The 20,800-nt window shown below is 35.4% G+C and overlaps 1 protein-coding gene across 1 annotated transcript; it reads right to left on the reverse strand.

Annotated features, from left to right (window-relative positions):
• Positions 1 to 1,177: 1,177 nt before the first annotated feature.
• Positions 1,178 to 19,472, reverse strand: LOC111014831 (P-loop containing nucleoside triphosphate hydrolases superfamily protein). The gene is made up of 21 exons (XM_022289671.2): positions 19,026 to 19,472; positions 18,284 to 18,668; positions 17,572 to 17,688; positions 17,418 to 17,497; positions 16,529 to 16,675; positions 16,298 to 16,446; positions 16,070 to 16,200; positions 15,825 to 15,947; positions 15,623 to 15,696; positions 13,857 to 14,441; positions 13,589 to 13,700; positions 13,337 to 13,474; positions 11,302 to 11,631; positions 8,889 to 9,159; positions 7,459 to 8,732; positions 6,884 to 7,286; positions 5,882 to 6,807; positions 5,724 to 5,789; positions 5,514 to 5,639; positions 3,395 to 3,639; positions 1,178 to 3,296 (listed from the first exon to the last, which is right to left on the reverse strand). The coding sequence occupies exons 1-21, from the start codon at positions 19,142 to 19,144 to the stop codon at positions 2,087 to 2,089; spliced, it is 7,011 nt and encodes a 2,336-aa protein (XP_022145363.1). The 5' UTR covers positions 19,145 to 19,472; the 3' UTR covers positions 1,178 to 2,086.
• Positions 19,473 to 20,800: the final 1,328 nt, after the last annotated feature.

A 20,800-nucleotide genomic window follows, 5' to 3' on the forward strand; every position in this document is an offset into this window, starting at 1 on the left:
TGAACTCAGATCTCATAACTCGTTACATGTTTAATATATTAAATGAAACCAAGAGCGAAATTGCATGGCAGATGGCAGATGCTACTAATAAGGAAATGGAACGTGGATCACCAAAAAAGACACGCATATAATGGATTGCAATTATTTGATTGAAGCTTAAAACAAAATCGTACGTACGTTATGCTAAAACAAGAAGATGACCTTGACGATGTTCTTGATCATCAAGATTCCTAAAGCCTTTATTTATGATTTCTTCTTGTCTGGTGGCTCTATTTGAAAATAGTTGTTTTAGTCTTTTATATAGTTCTGTTTTGCTCTTTTGGGTTGTATCACTTGTTTCCTCGGGGAGTTTGTATCCTTTGAATATTTTATTCTTTTTCATTAATCAACGAGAAGTTCATATCTTGTTAAAAAAAGGGTAAAATATACGCCTATGTTTAAAAAATGAATTCAACATTTCTTTGTTAGCAAATATGAAAATGAATACTCCCGTCATTCTTTACGAAGTTATTAAGATAATTACAAATATAGCATAATGTACCTAAAATGATTTTTAGAAAATATATTATTATATTTGCAATTACTTTTTGTAAAAATAAATGTTTGTAAATATTTTAGAAAACTATACTACACATCAACTCTCACAAAATGTGCAACTAATTTTTTACTTAACCGTAAGTTGGAGAACATGGAATATGCAAGTATATATCTATTATATTAGACTCACTGGGCTAAAACAAAGGTAGTTTGAATATGATAAAATGATTGGTCACTTAAATATTATACATTCTTTATTTGTTCTGTTTATTAATACCAACAATAGATAAATTTCGAGAATAACGCGTGTATTATTGAATTCACGTGATAGTATTCCATTTTTGAACTACGTCTTATAAAAAAACTGTCTACCTGAAACTGTCCCTTTTTATATGAAACCAACACTTTTATTATTATTTGATGTACAATAATTTCAATTTGACAATAAAATTGAAAGTTCATATTGCTTAGATGAGCGATGATCATACAATCCTGAAAGTACTACAAGTACATTTTTCCATAAATATAATTGTTGCATTTTATTTTAAACTAAAAACGCAGATGAAAGGTGATTGTGGAGATCTGGCACGCCAGACATCATATGATTATAAAAAGAGATATGTGATTACAGGCACGTGACTAAATTTAAAAATTACTTCACTTAGTTAATTCTATGAACCACCAAATAATAGTTGTTGCCACATGCAGCCATGCCATTCTTCTTGCAACTTGCAAGTGGAATTCATACAAGCCAAGCTTTACATTGGAAATATCTAGAAACCATGATATTTTCTTAATATCTACAAGCAAAAATTAAGAATTTGTAGCCACTGGTGAGGACGCCAGCTAAATTTTCGAGGCACATGTTACAACTTGTCTAATAGTAATTTGCATCAGAAGGATGCACAATGTTCTGACAACCATGAATCTCCTCCATAATGTAAGCAGAAAGTTGCAATGTCAACTATATCCATCATAATCTGAATCAGTTCAGGACAGTACAAAAACAGATTATGAGACTCCTCAATTCCTGCTATACCACAATGCCAATGACCTTACAGATTCTGGCTATTAATGCTGCTTCGATGCATCCATCCTCCAACAATCCACTTTCAGAGGATGAGCATATTGACAAACAAAGCTTCATTAATGACTATAAATGAGAGATAATTTAATTCACACCTTCTGTACAACCTCCACCCTCCACCCCCCAGCATCCTAAAGTTTATATTATAATCAGACCATGGTAGCACAAAAATTCAAAGAGAAACATCAATTTCTAAGTGAACCTCAATTTTAAAAAGAAACCTAGTGATCTGCTAAGATATGTACAGTAACTTGCCCGCTCAAATTTCCTTGCCATGGAACTCCCACACACCGGCCCAGGGCTTTGTGAATGTGTTTGTCGGGGGTGGGGGGTGTACAAGATTAATGACAAAATATTGAAAAAAATCTACAAGTATACAGAAGGAGGTGCACGAATGACATATCTAACCAACAATGCTCCAAAATTGAATTAGAGATGAATTAAACCCGAAGTGTATAGACATCAACCTTTTCTTCCCTTTGGAGGTTTCATGCCACCATGAACATTTGAAAATGAATGAGGCCTTTTGTCTGAGGTGTGTTTCGTTGACATTTCAGACTTCTTTGAAGGAATTAGTGATGAGAAAAGGATAGCGTCAACGGCTTCACGTTGTTGTTTCCTTTTCACTATCGATTCTTTTGCAGTGTCAGATTGACTTAATGCAATACTATTACTATGTTCCTCCTTAGAGCTTGCTTCAATTGGGGGAGCTAAAGCTTCCTGATTAATACGAATAGTATCACACTCAGGTGATTCTTTCAATCTTTTTGAGGTATGTGATATCTGCAGTGCATGATTATCAACCATACCTCGTTCCGCATGTTCTAAATTACTTGACTTTACACAGTCCACTTTCCTCTTACCCCGGCTGATGTTTACCATGTTGGATTTCTTTTCAGCAATCCTTCCACTTTTACTTCCGAAATCTTCACCATGCTCCACGAGAACAGCAGCCTTTGCAGCTTTAGAGGATCGGTTGATACTGCCAGCAACTGGAGGAATAGAATCCTTTTTAACAGAGGCGTTATGCTGACTTGTAGCACAACTTTTATAGCCATGAATATCTTTTCTAGCTTCCATAAGATTACCGTCACTAGTTCTAGTACACTGAGCAGCAGCGACAACATCTTTTCCTTCACTTTCAAAGGTTTCTTTCCCACTGGGTCTTGCATGGTGTCTTGCACTACGAACATTTTCAGCATGCTTCAGATTTCTTGAATTATTAGCCATAATCTGTGGATAAGAACTTCTAAGAGTACCAGTTTTGAACATCGAATCATATGGAACTTTTACGGATGCAACCAAATTTCTCTCTTTAGCATCCCTCATAAGAGCTGCCCAGTCAGGGTTCACTTGCAAAGTCCTCGAATTTCCTAAAACCCAAAGAGAGAGCTTTGCTCTTGTCAAAGCAACATTCATACGTCTAGCATCAGCAACAAACCCTATACCACTAGAGTTCATCCCAGAAGTAGAACTTGAATCTGCTGCTCTGACAGTAGACAGTATCAGTATATCAACCTCACGACCTTGGAAACCATCCACAGTATTAAATTCCATGTCAATCATCAAGGAAGCTCCAAATGAGTGTGAGAAACGGGATCGCAGGAGTGAAAGTTGACACTTATAAGGAGTTATGATGCCGATTCTTACTCTAGAGAATTCAGTTGGATGCCTAAATGATGTATCATAAATCAAAAGTTTTAAACAGTAAGCAACAGGCTCTCTCCAAGAATATATAAACAAATTTGAAATAAGGTAAAGAGTCGTTACCTCTTTTTGAAAAACTTCACTAGCTCAACTGCAGCATCGGCCTCATGCACATTGTAGAGTGAAAATGCACCACCACTCTTACCTCGAAGCTCCTTGCCATCAACGATGTCAAAGAAAATATATGGTCCCAAACCTTTCGTCTCATGAAATGGTACAGTTTTTCCAGACATCCCATCTCCATTAAGTAATTTTCCATCATAAAAATGCTGAGATGGAAATTGACAGATCTCTGGGTGCATCCTATACTGAGAAAGGTATGGACAAGGTCAGTAAATGCATCCCAACTTTCCAATCATTTAGATGCATTCTTCCTAAACAAATAGAGGAAGTTGAAATCTCACTCAAAACAGAGTGGATAAGAGTGAACCTACAACCTCCGTTAGAGAAGAACACCCCTCCTAGATGAAAGTTGTTTTTTGTCCTTCTCCATGATATGGTTCCAAAAAGACAAGCACTATGGATTATGACCAAAGGGAAGCCCAAGGCAAGAGAAGAAATTTACCCACATCACAACTCACTAGAGCAGCCCAATAGAAGAACCACAATTTATGTTAATGACCAAACTCTTTCCTTTCTTAAATCTTAAGACTAGAGATGATTTCATAAAATGGTAGAATACGATTTAGATTAATAAAAGAATCTTATTTACCACAACCAAAAAAAAAAATCTATGGCCAATAAACTGCAGGTGCAAAAAGTGGACTGTCCCTCCCCACCTAGAACTCGTCAAGAATTTCCTTCTCTACTCTCATAGAAAGAAGAAACCAGTCTACTAAGAATATCCATAGTAGAAAGGAAAAGAAAAGGAGAGAGGATCACCTTGCCCTCTCCCCCAGCTGCTGCCACCTCTGCTACAGGGCACCAGAATCTCAAGGCCACCTTTTCATCTCATGTGATTTTGCCTCCAGGTACTGGGAAAGGGTTCTCTAGACTTTTGGGTGGAACACAGCACTACACAACAGCCCTTCTTTTTTCATAAGCAACATCTTGGTTGGCAACCCTTCCAAAAAGGAGAGAGCAATCCTCTAGGGTTCAACTTAACAGCTTTTTATTTTTTCTGAAGATCGTGGCTGGAGAGGAACAATAGGATCTACAATGACTCACCTCTAACTTTTGAAATTGTTTTTTGATAGAGTTATTGTATTAGAATTAGGTTGGTGTAAATGCTTCTACTCCCCCTTTCATAGTTACAATCTAAACAGCCTAACCTCAAATTGGAAGACATTCTTGTAACTTGCCCTTGTGGTCTTTTGTATATTTCATATAATCAATGAAATATTTGTTTCTTATCCAACAAAAAAAAAAAAAAAAAAAACTAAACACGCCTTAAACAAATTCTTAAATTGAGATTCAATTTCAAAAATCTACTACCAAACACATACTTTCGAAAACACTGAAAATATGAAATACAACTATGTTTTTCATTATTTTCAAATCACCAACCAAATGCACCCTAAAAGTCCAAAAAGAATCGATATTCTGGATCGGATTCTTTTAAAAAGCAACCTCAACACAGCATATACTCTTCAAAGAAAGATTCCACATTATCAAATTTTTCCTTCAATTTGCTTCTATGTTTGCAGACTCAAAATATCAAAATCATGTATTTTTCGGGTGTTCCTTCTCTCTAGCCTACTGGTTTCGGTTATTTAAGTTATTTAGATTACAACAGGTATGCACTGGTGACTACAGAAGTAACATTCTTCCTCTCTTGACAGGTCATTCTTTGCATCCTAGAGCAAATCTTTTATGGTCTAATGGAGTAGGAGCTATTATTTCAGAAATTTGGATGGAACAGTATCTTCAAGTCTTTCAAAACAAACATTGGAGTTCTTTAGGTCGATTTGATATAGTTTCTCAACGAGCATCGCAGTGGTATTCTCTTTCTAAATTGTTTATGGTATTGACGTTTATTTAAATTGGGATGCTTTAATATTCTCTACTTAGTTTTTCTTTTTCTCTTATTTTGTAAGTTTGTCTCTCTATACTTCTCTATACTTCTCTATACTTTCGTTTCTTTTCATTACTTTGAAAGGTTTCTTTTCTTGTTAAAAAAAAACAACAATCATGAAATGGAGGTGTTATTAAAAGCTGGATGAAAACTATGCAATTTAAGTACCTGTCTTGTCAGCATGACAACTGGATGGCCAGCCCTTTGTAATCGTTCAAACATACTGCATTCATATAGAAACTTACTTGCAACGTTAGAAAGAACAGTTGCAGGCAGCTGCTTTGGATCCCCAACCTTGGATGATATATTGAAGACTCAATATCAATGCTTTACAATGAAATGAAAAGTTCCAAAGTTGATAAATTAAATGTTCCTCACCATTATGCATCTGGTCGCATTTGATTTTAAAAGCTGAAGAGGAATTAAAGTAGCAGGTTCCAGAGCCTAAATCAGGAAGGAATGATTAAATAAGACAAGGAAAAAAAGGTTTAACTAGTCCAATTAAAACTAAATTCTAGACATAGAAACAAACTTACTTGAGCAGCTTCATCAATCACAACAGCATCAAATAAAGTATTTTCTGATGGACTTCCGAACTTGCAACTTAACATTGATTCAGCACACACTCCATAGAGGTCTCCTCCACATCCACTTAAAGTGCTTACCACTATTTCAGCTTCCCTTAGTATTGACTTTCGCAGTTTGTGCTTCAGTGCTTTGACTTCCTCGTTAGTTTTCTTCTCAAATGCCTGAGCTATACTAATATCTTTATATATTTGCTTCTTTTGTTCATATAGTTTTCGGAGCTTTAACTCCATTTCCTTTAAAGACATTTCCCTTTCATCATCCCCCTTGTGGGTTTCCACAGAACTTTTGAGGTCTGGATTTTCATCCCTCAAGTTAGCACATTTGACTTCATAATACTTGATACGATCTACCAACTTTTCTAGATTACAACGAAGTTCTGTTGATGAGTTTGTCCCAAAGTCATTCTTCACGTCATTAGAACTCATTCTCTCTTCAGCCAACTGCTGATCAACAAGAGTATCAATAAAGAATGGCAGTGAATTTGGATGAACCGTTTTAACATTTCCAACTCGAACAAGGTATGGCTTGTACATCTTGCCATCACTGTCATAAAGACCTAGATTGGAAATTCTGGATACCAATTCATCAACTGCTGCATTTGATTGAGCACAAATAAGGACCCTTCTTTTCATGGCACAATCAATTGATTTTGAACTCCGTTGCTTGTCCTCATTCAATTGTCTAGCCAATGCTGCATTCTGCCACGCCCTTGCAACTGCAACAGTCTGGCTAATATGTGGCCTTGAATCAGAATGCAATACATTATCTTGTTTCAGGCTTCCAGTAACAGAAGATTTAGCCTTATTAGTTCTTTGTGACGTGGAAGCAAGCAAGGCACTAACAATGGCCAATATTGTTCTTGTCTTCCCAGTACCTACACGTTAACCAAAAACAAAGCACAATTAGAGAACACTATATCTGCTCGATGTCAGATTCTGAATATTATATACCTGGAGGACCCTGAATGAGTGATAATTCAAGGTCTTTTGTCATATTTCCTGATCCAGTGGAAATATCTATCGCCTGGAGTTGACTGACATTAAAGGATGATTTCAATGTCTGTTGCAATGGTTGGGACAGTTTACTTAGATCACCTACTTTAGATTCATGCTGAGGAATAGTATTAGCTTCAGGCTTCAATATCGTTGGAAGTATGGGAATATCCTTTATAGATGAAAGTGCCTGAAATTCTCGTAACTGAGGTGTAATGCTCATTATTCGACTTGCGTGCCATTTACTGCGTTCAATTAGGTTCTTTCTAGCTTGATGTAGTCGAGGAGAACCATTCAACAAATAGAACCTAATTATGAGCAAAACCATTTTTCTTTTATTGTCTCTCTCGCGCCTATCCACCTGGAAATAAAAATAGGCAAATTTACAATACAATCAAAGCATGCAAGTACAGTGATTTCTGGATGATCAGATCCAACCAAAGCATTCAAATAGAATGATATATCTATCGACACATTCAATTACGTAAGCCTGGGTCACCTTCCAAAGGTTGAATACGAATTACATAGAGTACCTTTCCGACCATATGTGCACCCTGGGGAGATTTTTGTGGAAGCTCTTTGGTTAGCAAAAGGAGGTCATTTTCAGAAAAGCTTTTAGAAGCCACTGAATTGTTCTCATCGTAGGCAAAACGAACAAGATGAAAATCATCGACTCTCTCAATTGATAGCACAGATATGCTGCCCAAATACATCTCATCCCAAGAAGACATCTCTACAAAAGAGCTATGTAGCTGAGCTTTAAACTCCTCCAAAATCAATGGCCGAAAAATCTCCACATACTGTTCTGATGATTGGAAACATACAGGAACCTCTTTTAAGTGTCTAACAGTTCGAATTTTATCTTCACTTACGGATGCCAAACCAACCATGGCAAAGTAATCTAACTCTAATATAGATCTATACCAGTCGTCAAGCCTTGGTGGTTTAAATCTTTTTGCACCAACCATATGCCTATGTAAGTGGATAGCTCTGTTATCAACAGGCGTTTTAAGTTGGATTACTTTGCGCTTAGGAACAGGGAAGATTGATTTTGCAATATTTGTTTTCTTGTTTCTGGAAGAATTGAGTTCAAGTTCCAATGGATCATCTGCAGCATCAGACACTACTTGTTTCAAAACAGCATAGCCTCCTGCAGAAACAGCAGTTTCACAAGATTGATTTTTGCTTTTGTAACCAGTTGCTTCATCAGATAAGACCTTCAAATCATTTCTATCATTTAGAATGCACGCAGAATCCATTTCTCTAGGTTTAACATTCACATCCTTGGATTTCAAGACAGATGACGTTGCTGGTCTGGCTCTTGAATCACGAGAGGCCTGCTCTTTGAGTGCAAGCATAGAGCTACCTTTATCATTTATTTCATTGTTCTTCTCCACTACATATTTTGAAGCCTCGGCAACCAAAATTTTATTTTTACCAAAATCAGCTTGGGCATCATTTTCATCACCACTGGGAGCAACCAATATGCATTGACCTGCATCAGATTCAGATGGAAAGGCCACGGTGGGTGAAATATATTCTTTTGATTCATCATCTGAAAGAACAATTACTTCACTAATATCTTCCTTCTCAGCCTCAAACCTTGTGGCCAAGGTCCGCCGATCTACATCCTCCACAAGGAAAGACTTTGACTTTGAGGTGAAGAACTTGCAGCCAGAGGGAAAGTCTTCAAGCACTAAAGAATTTGACCCCAAATTGGTCTCGGCAATATGGTGCTTTTCTGTCTTGGATAATAAAATAGTGAGGTGTGCTATCTTCTCTGTTAATTCATCCACCACAGCATCATCTATAGGAAGGTTGATCCAAAATATATCGAGAAGAATCAGTAATCATATTGGGGTAAATTATCATAATGAATGGTTTGAACATATTTTCTGTGTGAAAAACTGGAGTTTATACACCACAGTTTACTTTTTTTATATGGGAAAAAAACAACCCTCACCTAAGGAAATAAGGTTTTCAATAGCCCTAATTGTTGATGCAGCAGAAAGACTACATGATCCCTTAATGGAATTCAGCAATGAAATTACAGCACGTTTCCAGTAAGTGAGAACAACTTTTAGAGATGACTTTCCCCAATCCATTAGATCATGAAGCCAATTGAAACCACTTCCGTCTTTCACTGTCATTTTTGTACCAGACAGTGCAATAAATGATGGGTTAAATCGTTCAAAAACAATGGGGATGATCTCAAGTAAGCGGACACAAGTCATCTGTAAATAAAGAAAGTACTATGGTAAGACAAATTTGCAATTAGTAAACATGTCTTTGAGAAGTTAAATATTAAGATAAGACAGCTATCCAAAATGAGAAAGATCCCAGAGAGGTCAGTATAATTTACTGAATCCATTCCCTCGTCCATGAAATTGAGAGGAGAAACGTTTCTTTATTCTTTTCTTTTTTTCAGATTTAAATTGCCTTTTACAAGAATACTTAAAAGGCGGTTGCAGAGAGTCTGTCCAATTACGGAATCCACTCCCTCATCCATGAAACTGGGGGGAGATTTTTTTACTGTTTTTTGCAGATTTAAAGTATAAAATTCTTAAAAAGGGATTGGTTTCAAAATGATTCCAAGTTTAAAGTAAATTGTCCACCAAAGTGATGATCTTTGAAAAATCATTTCTTAAGAAGATGATGTATCAATAAAATAATCTCTTAGAGAGATAATTTTAAGTGGAGGTAATTTTAAGTGGAGGGGCCTTTAAGAGATAATTTATCCAAAATTGTCTATTTTAATAAACAATGTATCTTTGTATCGAGTCTTATTTTTATCAATTTCTTAAAACTACACTATTTTTAACATTTTTTCAAACAAACTACCAATGGGAGCGAAGAAAAACAAAATAAGGAAAAGGGAAAGAAGAACTCAAAAAGGGAGATAAAACCGAATAACCAGAAAATAATGACATAAAGACCATAATAACTACTTTCAGATCGAGACTCCTGTGCAAGGAACCAAATTCAAAAACTTTTAACTTTAAGAATCTTGAAACATCAGCAAAGTCAACTTTAACTTCTGGAGACAAGGTTTTGAAATTCCAAGAATTAGTGGCCCTAAAATCAGCAATCTCTCCATCCTGTTCAGCTTTCAACTCCATCTTCTTCTAGAGTGCTCTTCTAAACAAGCAGCCTTTTCTTCACGAATTTCCACATTGGACGATTTCCCCCTCGGGTGCAGTATGTGTATGAAGAATATGGAAACAGTTGATCATCTTTTTTTACACTGCCCTTTTGCGAAGCTTGGGGGGAAATTTGCTTCTTTCCTAGATATTTCTCTTTGTATCCCTAGCAAGATTGAAGATTTTATTGTAGAAGGTTTTGGTGGTGGAAGTCTTAAGGGTAAAGCCGCGGTTCTTTGGCACTGTGCAGCACGGGCTTTACTTTGGCACATTTGGAAAGCAAGAAACAGCCGTCTTTTCGAAGATAAGTCGACTTTGTTTGATTCTTTTTGTGTGAATATTAGACATATAGCTTCTTGGTGGGGCTTATCCCAAAAGAAGATTTTTTGTAACTACAATTTTCTTTTGCTTTCTCAAGATTGGAGAGAAGTGATTGTGGTGTTTTTTTTGGGGAGGGTTCTCCTACCCTCCGCCACTAGGTTGTTTTCCCCGTCTTCTGGGGCTTCCGTTTGATCTGAATACAAGTCTTTTGTTTCTTATAAAAAAAAGAGAGATGAAAGGATGTCTTCCTTAGAAACTTTTAGAGGAACATCCATGATGCAAGGGGAATAGCCTCACAATTAACCAAAGGGAAGCTTCAAGTTCAAACTTGAAGACAAACCAACCAAAAGATTTTTTTTCTTTAAAAAAGTGAAGCAAGGGCAAAAAGGCTGTGAGATCCTTCAACTTCTCAGACCTTCGAAAGACAAAATAAAGATGAAGAGTCCCTTGAAAAAACCAATCCAACAACCTTTGACCACTCCGAAGTCTATTGAGGAATAAAACTGCAAAGAGGCTCCTCAATTCCCCACAAAAACCAACAATAAAGCTCCTTTATCAAAAGCCATTTAATGTTTAATACTCTCCTTTATCAACAAAAATCTCCTTTATCAAAAGCTAATTAATACAGTCCTTTAGCAGACGGAAAAGACTGCCGAATGGATCAAGAAGCCATAAAATATTCTGCTGATTTCAAAAAACCATTTAAATCTCCTTGAAAGCAAAGAAAACTCCTCAAATACCAGCCAATAAAAACTCTGCCCCCAAACATTTCAAAATGAAAATGAAAATAAATAGAACAATAGAAAACAATAAAACATTTGGCTTTGAAGGGGGTGCAAAGCTCATAATATTACAGGCTTAAAATTAAATGAACAGGTGACCAGATACATCATAAAAGGTAAAGATTGGACATACTTGACAAAAACTGTAGTCGAGAAATTCCTTTCCTTCAACCAATAGCCTCCATATAGAAGGCCATGCTGCTTTGGATAGTAAATAACTGAACCTTTGGAGCAATTTAGAATTAATTTTGGAAGATTTTTCGCCAAATTTCAGCATTGATGCGTCAAGAACCGGCTGTCTAAGAAATCCACCTTCAGAAGAGGTCTTTGGGATATCTGTATGATTGGATGAACTTTTTGGCAAAGCCGAATTAGGTGAATCACCTTCCTGGAGTAGCTTACGAAGAATGAAGAACAAATGATGCAAATTCTGAAACTTTAAAAGAATAGAATCCATTTGAACCTAGACAATGCAAATGAAATTGCATAAGAAAAATCACAAATAGACAAGGAAAAAAGGCCTCCAAACGATGAGCATGATATTTACAGTTTCAGAACCTGATTATAAGTACAAAACTGCAACCAGTCCAATATTTCAAAGCCTCAGCATCTATTATTAGAGCAATTAAATCATTTTGAAATTGACAAATTTACAAGGTGTAATCTCTAAATCACATCCTTAAGGTATGTTGTGCATTATTGAGATTACATGAAATTATTTTTATATGCTGACAGTATCACTATCAATAATTAATAATTATCTAGCAATGACCAAACAAACAAAAGGGAAAAAAAAATTATCAAATGGTTTCATAAGACAATAACTTTTACAACTGACATAGTGTGCAAATTAATATAAAACGCTATTGATATAAGAAAGCAAAATTACAAGCTTCCAAGCACTTCAAGAGGTGGTCTGGACTCTCCTAAAACCTATTCCGAAATCTACATAATCAGAGTCGCCTTTACTCACTCTTTACAATCACTCCACCCTAACAAACTGGTGTAACTAAAGAGAGAATGAAGATTGCATTAATAATGTTCAGACTCCAAATGGGGGAGAGGACTCGTATTTTTAGAAGAGGAGTCTCGGATAGAAACAAAGAGGACAATTAGCCGTTGGCTTTTAATCCTAGCTAGCAACTAACTAACTTATAAAACAGCTAACTAATATTAATGCTGGTAAGGATTACATCACAAACTTACCAACTAATTACTAGTATACCCCTAATAGCACCCACGGTTACTATCTTATCTAATCTATATCATTACTCCACCCATGAAAAACACCTTATCATCAAGGTGTAGGCAAGGTACGATATTTGAACAATTCAAATCTTCCCAATTCTTGGTAACTAAATTGAAAATTTGCAAGAGTATGTTAGACCTCCTATCAATCAGGTGTGCGTGAGAAAGAGGGGCAAAGAGAGTAGGGATTAAGTTAGTTCCTAGAGTTCAATCGTGTTTTAGTTGCTATTTTTATGGTTCAGTCATGTGTTGGTCTGTTACTTCATGTCTTAGTGGGTTAGGTTGTGTTTCCTATTTTAGGTATGGTAGGGAAGATTCCTGGTAAATAAATTAGAGAATTTGTTGGTGATAGAGGCAAACAATTTTTGCTATGGAGTGTCCAGTAGAATGGGAGAGTTAGGAAGTCCTCTCAAATTGGACATCTCTTAAGTTGTTTCTTTATGTTCTTTTTCCTGATTTGAATGGCAAATATACTTATCATATTGGTACCAAAGCACATCAAAACTGGGAATAAATTGGACAAAATTCGATTTACAAATTTGGCAATACAATTTTTTTCTTTCATGTCCATGACTGTCCGAGCCAACTTGCACACACCTCGACTAATCTCATGAGACAGCTGCTTGAACCTACTACATTTGATTGTCGAAGAAACTCGTAAGATTTTTAAATCCAAGATTGGTGGTCACCATGGTTTGAACTATTCCCTCTAAGTACCTTCACTTTTTCACTAGTCACAATGACCACTAGGCCAACTAAGTGGTTTTTGCTGCACAAATCACAGTTATCAAAAATTTTATGCCAATATGAAATATAAAGGCAAATATAGCTGGTAATGACAAATAGGACAGTGACACAATTAGATTTGAACCAAATAATAAAAATAATAATAACTTTGCTCATATTAGAGTAACAATTACCAATTTCAAAGCATGTGTCATGCCCAGAAAGATGGAAGATAATGAATACTCAGAAGAACAGAGAAACTCCAAACCACAAGAGAGACCCTTCGTGTTTGAAATTTGTTCTAATACATGCTTTCCAAACTGCCTGACATTCTGAATGAGAAAAAATTATCTTTATATGTGCATTTTTGGATAAGAATAAAAATCAAAAGGGGAAGGAGAAACCAAAGACTTAAAATCACGAAAGGAGAAAATGTAATGCATTACATCACTAGAATCAAAAAGTGAAAGGATCAGACTTTCCCCCATTCTCGGCTCCCAAGTCCACTGCTTCTTCAGCTCTCCTTGTCCCAACAGAAGTAAGAAATGAGCAGTCAACCTGAAACAGGCGTCAACTAAAGTGAACCACGTATCATAAGACCTGTCACCAACTAGGTGAAACACAAATGTACTAAAAGCTTTGCAGCATAGAACTAATTTTAAAAGGTAACTGAACAGCTCTAAATAAATTTTACATGTAGAGGAATGCCAAAACCTGTTATATGTTTTTATTAAAGGAAGCAACATTGTGCACACTTTTAGTGAGTTTCTTGATTCTTTCCCATCCCCACCATCATCAGAACCAGTTGGCACCTTCCATCCCAGTGAACTGGAAATTTCCAAAGACGACGATATCCAAGTTCTCAGTGGAAGTTCACCTTCAGCAGTGGTTTCAGATTCTACCATAGAAAAACGGGATCGAGCCCAGAAAACAGCTTTAGAAAATGATACTGGTAGAACCAAAGGATCAATTTCAACTAGAACATCAATCCATAACATAGGAATGCACATCCACTGTTTAAATTCTGTCGAAACTATATTGCTCTGTATGCTGAATCCTCCCCAACAATTATCGTCCATTTCATTGGGAGCAAACATAGGTATGCTCTCATCTTCAGCATCATTGAAGTTATGATTCATGCTACTGTCATTGGAATGTGGTACTATACAACTATCCAGCATCGATTGTATCAATGCAGCAGCATCTGATACAATAATAGATTGTATAAGCTCAAATGCTGGTTGCCTGAGTGAGCTGTGAAGAGAAGAATCCTTCAGTGTTGACACAAGAGAAGGGCCCCTGGTCAATAAAGTAATGATAACATGAGTCAAACAATCTAGTAGTACTGTGAAAAATGACATTTATATAACACTAGAATAGTGACCTTACAAATCTGTAGTCATGCAATTTCTGTCCTTGACTACTCGATGCAGTAACCATAAAGTTGCCAAAATATTTATATCTAGTTGAAAGCCTCATAGTTACATAATTAAATGTTATATCAATTATCAATTATTTTTCCCTAATACTTCCAACCGCAGCCTCCTTGTACCACAAACACTAACCAGGATTCAAACCCTAAACTTCAGTTACCTCCTCATAATTTGCAAGAAAGTGGGTTCCTTCCAGAAGGTTACATGAATACATTTTGAACATGAAACACCATTGTTTCATTGATATATGATACTGACTCCTTCAATTGGCATACTTCAGAAAAGAAAAATAACTACTCAAGATGTCCATGGACTAACATCTCCAAGCACGAGTCTGCTTTGCATCCTAAAGCGAGTCTACTTTGGGTTAATGGTTCCAAAGCCCTTATTTCTGAGTTATGGTTCAAGCGTAATCAGCACCTTTGAAGGGGTCAAGAGGCATCCGATGGAATGTTTTAACATTTCCAAATTCAAAGCTTCTCAATGGTGTACTTTTCTCAATCTTTTTGCAAATTACTCACCTAGCATGGTCCATTCTAACTGGGAAGCATTTATTTCTCCTTTGTAGTTTATAATTCTTATTTTTCCGTTTAGCTTTATTTGTATTTGCATTTACTTTATTTTGTCTTTCTCAATCGTTTGAAGTTTGTATCCTTGAACACCTTATGTTCCTTCTTATACTGAAAAGTTCGTTTCTGTTAATTAAAAAAATATATCTTTATATATATATCACACTTCCAAACTAACTTCATGGTCCCTATCATAGTGCTTTTGTACCCACGTCGATTACGCCCTACCTATCATTTACATGCAGCAAAATACCACTTCCCCCTTTTTTCCACTCATTTCCATTCACTTGCTATCTTCACGCATCTTCTTCCTCCTTGCATGCATAAGTTTAAGGCTTTAAGCAGAGGCTTATCACCCAACTACATAAGTCTACATGTAGTTTCTTTTTTTAAAAAGGGAACAAAAATATCAAATAAAGCAGATCCATGGAAGAAACATGTAGTCCATTTAAAATCAGTCATAATCAGGCTAACTCACCACATATGCGCGCACTCAAAAGGGGGGCATGGCGGATTCATCTTATAACCTCGGTGAACAATATGAAGAGCTATCTGAAAATTAAGTATAGCAATAAATTTACATATACAACCAGAAAACATTACATGTACGTGCGTGAGAAACAATTCTTAATTGTTACATAATGAAATTAGTACGACCACCCAAGGGAAGAAAAAACAACCTGACAAGCCTTTTGCCTGGCTAGGATGCTAAAATTTCTGCTAACTGGCACTTGATGAAGAAGGAAATAAAGAAAATGTCTGCGTTGCTTTTCATGCTCCCCATCTTGCAAAGCCTCAAGAGACTGGATGCATTGCACATATAAGTTCAGTAATGTGAATAGACTACATAATAAAAAGATAAAAACATATATCGATAGCAACAAAAGAAGTCAAATAAACTTGGCAAAAGGCCCCCCATACTTGCCTGCAAAAACGGCTGAAAAAGATCAAAAATGTCTTTATGACTTTTCTCATGTCGAGTGTGGAAGCACTGGCCCAATAAAGTGTTACGCATCACACTAGGAGACAATGTAGACCTCAGCCAAAGCTTACAGCCTTTAGACATTTTTTTCAAAATAATAAATATTAGAACATGAACTATTTACTGAGAACTCACACACACATGGAAAAAGAGGGAAAGCCGCTCACTGACCAAGCATCTCAAAGAGTAGTCTTAAGCATGTAACTGCATGAGAGAATTCAAGTGAATCACTACTTATATGATTAAGTACGATGTCAAGAAAAATGGGATAACGCTCCAATATCCCTTCTTCAAATGCAGGAGGCTCCAAGAATCCAAGCCTTCAAAAAGCATAGAGTATATGAGAAGAAAAAGGGAAAATATATTCATAATTATATCAAAGGTTTAGCAACCACTTCCTACAATGACTTGATCCCAAGCCATACAGATAAACGATCTAGCTGTACTCTTGGCCTTAGCATCTTAGAAGTTGATGGCAGAACTTCTGTCTCCAGAAAACATATAAATTTCTTAAGCAAAGGCTGCAAAGGTTCCAAATCAGTTGCCATCCTACAACCAGGAGAACGAATCCAAATAAGACTTAATCCTGCATCTTGAGTGCTAAGAAAATAAGAATAACATGCTCAGATACTTGAATTTTGCAAAAAAAATAACTTATAGGATACAAAAAAAAAAGGTAATTTAAACCTACAAAAAGTAGAAATTGAGATAAGAAATAAGTTAAAAACTTATTGTTTAATCAGGAGTACTACCTCACTTATCAGAATTTCATCTCATTACTTTCTATCCCTCTAGAAGTTTACCACTTGCACTTGGAAGTTGCAATTAGAGCTTTATATATCTAGGGATCAGTGATTAAAAATAAATCAAAAGCACCTATAATTATGAATAGATTGATCTATTTAGTGATGCTATTTATTTTTAATATTTTATAATGAGAAAATAATGATAATTTCACAACTAGACCACCAATAGTTTATTTTCAGGTTGTTACATACAAATTAATATTTAGAAGCATGTGCCCATCACTCTAGCAATGGCACCAAAGATGAAATATAGAATCCCTTTTTGCCTATATTTTTAGTGGCTAGCACTCATTGGACGTGTTGTTGTCTTGAGATTATTTCGCATAAGCAGGCATATAAAAGGATAGACAAAGACCAGCAATTGGAAAATAAACACCTTGCAGATTAAAGGAAATAATACGTCTAGGCTTCAAATGACAATGGTAAACTGTGAATCACCCAGAACTGTTAAACAGGTGGGTAAACTAAGTCTTGTATAAAGATACCTCAATTTTCCCATTGATGCAGCTAAGCGATGACCTACAGAACGTACTCTTCTATTGAAAAAGAATAGAGCATAAGCACCCTGACAGACAATATGCCCCATATAAGAATCATAAAGAGAATAGGAAAAAATAATTAGGTATTCCTCTAAAGTACCGGAAACTGTTGCTGTCCATCCAAAGCAAGTTCGTGAATATCATCCACAGCTTCAATAAACTTCCCAAACTCAGTGAACAATGACTGATCATCCAGAAGGACAGGAAACATCAAAACCTGATATGAAACCATAACTCTTACCGTCACTGCTCACGTGAACACAGCTACATGATATTGTAGAAAAAGAATTTTCAATTTTCCAATCATAAATTTGCAAACATTACAGTCAAAAATGATGACAACGGCACATATCCATGCAGTACAGATGCAGAATAAAACAAGACAAGACTTCTAATCCAAAAAAAGAATGAAACAAGAATCCAAATAAGCCCAATTAAAGAGTGTACATATTCTTCAGATGTCACAACAAGAAGCTTTATATAGCAAACTTCGTCACAAGTAAACTTTAACAAATGAAGCTGAAAGAGGAGATAACGATAGCCTTCAGCATTCTCCAATAGCAATAAAGTAAATTTTTAGTGATTACAAGAAAACATCAGCAGATACCATTAACCAGTCAATCAGTTGATGAGATCAAAAACTAAACTGAAAAATGTATCAGCATTTGGAATTGGATATCAAGTCAGCAGTAACGAGGAAACGATTGGAAGTGAGATGTCATCATTTAGAATGAGTCAGAAAATTAAGCAATAGATTGTAGGGGAAGGGACCAAAAAGAGAGAGTGTTCATGTGAAGATAGAAACTCCAAACCTCATATATGATACTAACAACTTCGGTATTATCCTGTGCAACATCATATTCGCCCTGGGATATTCTGTGATTGATATCTCTCAAATACTGAGTCACCCTTTCCTCATCGAGTCTTCTCAAGACATCAAGAAGGGGTCCGATGGAACTCAACTCATACTCCAAACTATACATATCTTTGGCTTGATGATGCTGACAAATGCACTGGATACAATGCTGCATCTCCATAGAGATCCTCTTCCATAGGCGCCTGAGAGGAGAGTCGTGACCCTCATCCTTGAAGTAATTGTAAAATGTTTCCAGAAGAGGCCCCATTATATCCCAAGAGCCACACCAAATGTGACTTTCTTTGGGCAAACTAATCAGAACATTGAAAGCATCTGCAAACCTGATAGAATACGAAAGGAACCACAGCTACTAAACTTTCAAATGCACCAAACAGTCTTTACTTGATAACACGCAGATATTAGCAAGATGAAAACACTTTGTCTAAAATAAAAGTAAACTATAGCTAGTCACTAGCCGGTCAGGAGAACATTGAATTTTTTTAAAACAAAATCCAACTTTGTACTAATGCTGCCGCAAAAATGTCAATATTCTGGCAACATTTGCAATGACTATAGTATAAATGGTGGCATTGAACAAACGACAAAATTTAATTAGTTAGTTAGTTAGTTAAAAACTTAATTGGCAGTTAAAAAAGGAAACCCAATTGGGCGGATGAAAATGAGAGGCAAAGACAGACCATTCCTCTTTAAGCTGCTGAAAACGATGAGGTTGTAAGCCATCGTCAGTGTCCTCTTCTTCCTCGATGCCTCGCCAGCGGGTCAAAAGTTCCGTCTTCGTGGGAACCCTCGCAGTCATTTTCCAGAAGACGGCGTTTGAAATTATAATTAGAAAAATTGGAAGTGATTAGGGAAATGGGAAGCAAAGAGTGAACAGCGGCGAGAATAGTAGCAGTAGAATGCATGGAAGGCAATGCATCGTCGTCGATGATTGGGTAGAGACTGAGAGAAGAGAAGGGATTGGGGAGAGGATTAATCCGGCTGCCACCAACTCCGGTGACTGGCGGCGGCGGCGGTAGGGCGATGACTGTGCAACGACTCGCCGTCGCACTTGGTGGTTTTGAGCGCGGGAAAAACTCTCTCACGGAGGCACTGATTAATATAATACATATCATGACCTAGACCCGGTGTAATTCTTGAGATTGGGTCCATTCAATTTCTATTTTTCGATTTTATAATAATAATTCCTTTCTAATATTTTAATTTTCTTTTTGATAAAATACACTTTTGAATATATTTGTATTTGGTGTGTGAGTTTCAAAACGTGACCGTCCTCATTTTTTAAAATGTTTTACTTGGAAATTTGAGATATTGTGGCATTTATTTTATTGAATAGGAATGATCATGTAAAGATATTGTTCATTAGATTTAAAATTGGCACTCTTACTAGAAAATTAAAAAAAAATCAAATAATTATCTTAATTTTTATTTTTATTTTTTATTTACCTCTTCGCCTTAAAAAAGAAAAAGAAATCTAAGGCTAGAGAATATTAAATACATATAAGAATACATAAGGTATTCATTATTTACTTTAAATTAAAAAACAATTTCTGTTCAAAATTAAAAGTTATATATATAAAAACAGAATTTAAAGATTATGTCACTTCTATACTCTACAAAAATTTAAATTAAAAAACAAAATCGAATCTCAAAAGTTTGTTCATCTTTAGAGAAGAATAAATTATATTTGATATTCCAAAAGAGAAAATATATGGTTTGATCGTTTAATTGAAAAAATATTAACTAAATATAAAATGACGTATAAATTGAAAATATAAATAAGTTTTAAATTGTCCTCAATAATTATATGAAGATAAATAGTAAATGTATATGTATAATTTGATAATAATTTTTTTAGGTTCAAATATTTTAAAATAAATTTTCATTTATAAAACTAGAGTTAAATATCCCGCTAATATGTATATACTTATATTTTAAATTGACATATTTGTATAAAGAAAATTTGTAATTTAAAACTATAAAATAGAAAACCTAGAATCACTATTTTATAGTTTTAAATTACAAATTGTAATTATATATATATGTTTTTTAATTTTTTTTTTAAGTTTACATGTAAGGATAATCAATAAATTTATAAAAAATAGGCATACGAATTTATTACTTTTTTTCCTTTTAAAAAATGACATATTTGTATAAAGAAAATTTGTGATTTAAAACTATAAAATAGAAAACCTAGAATCACAAAAAATATGTATATATATATATATTTCAAGTTTACATGTAAGGATAATCAATAAATATATAAAAAATACGCACACGAATTTATTACTTTTTTTCCTTTGAAAAAAAGTGTACACATGGGAACTAAATAAAAAAAAACTAACAAAAATAAAAATAAAAGAGTTTAGGTAGGATTCAAACCCAATCGAAGCGAGGTTGGAAACGCACATTTCACAATGCTAAGGCGTCGTGTCTATAATTTTGAGTAATCTAT

This window comes from Momordica charantia (assembly GCF_013281855.1).
Source record: "Momordica charantia cultivar OHB3-1 chromosome 9 unlocalized genomic scaffold, Mcharantia_2.0 BLBB01000009.1, whole genome shotgun sequence".
Lineage (NCBI taxonomy): Eukaryota > Viridiplantae > Streptophyta > Magnoliopsida > Cucurbitales > Cucurbitaceae > Momordica > Momordica charantia.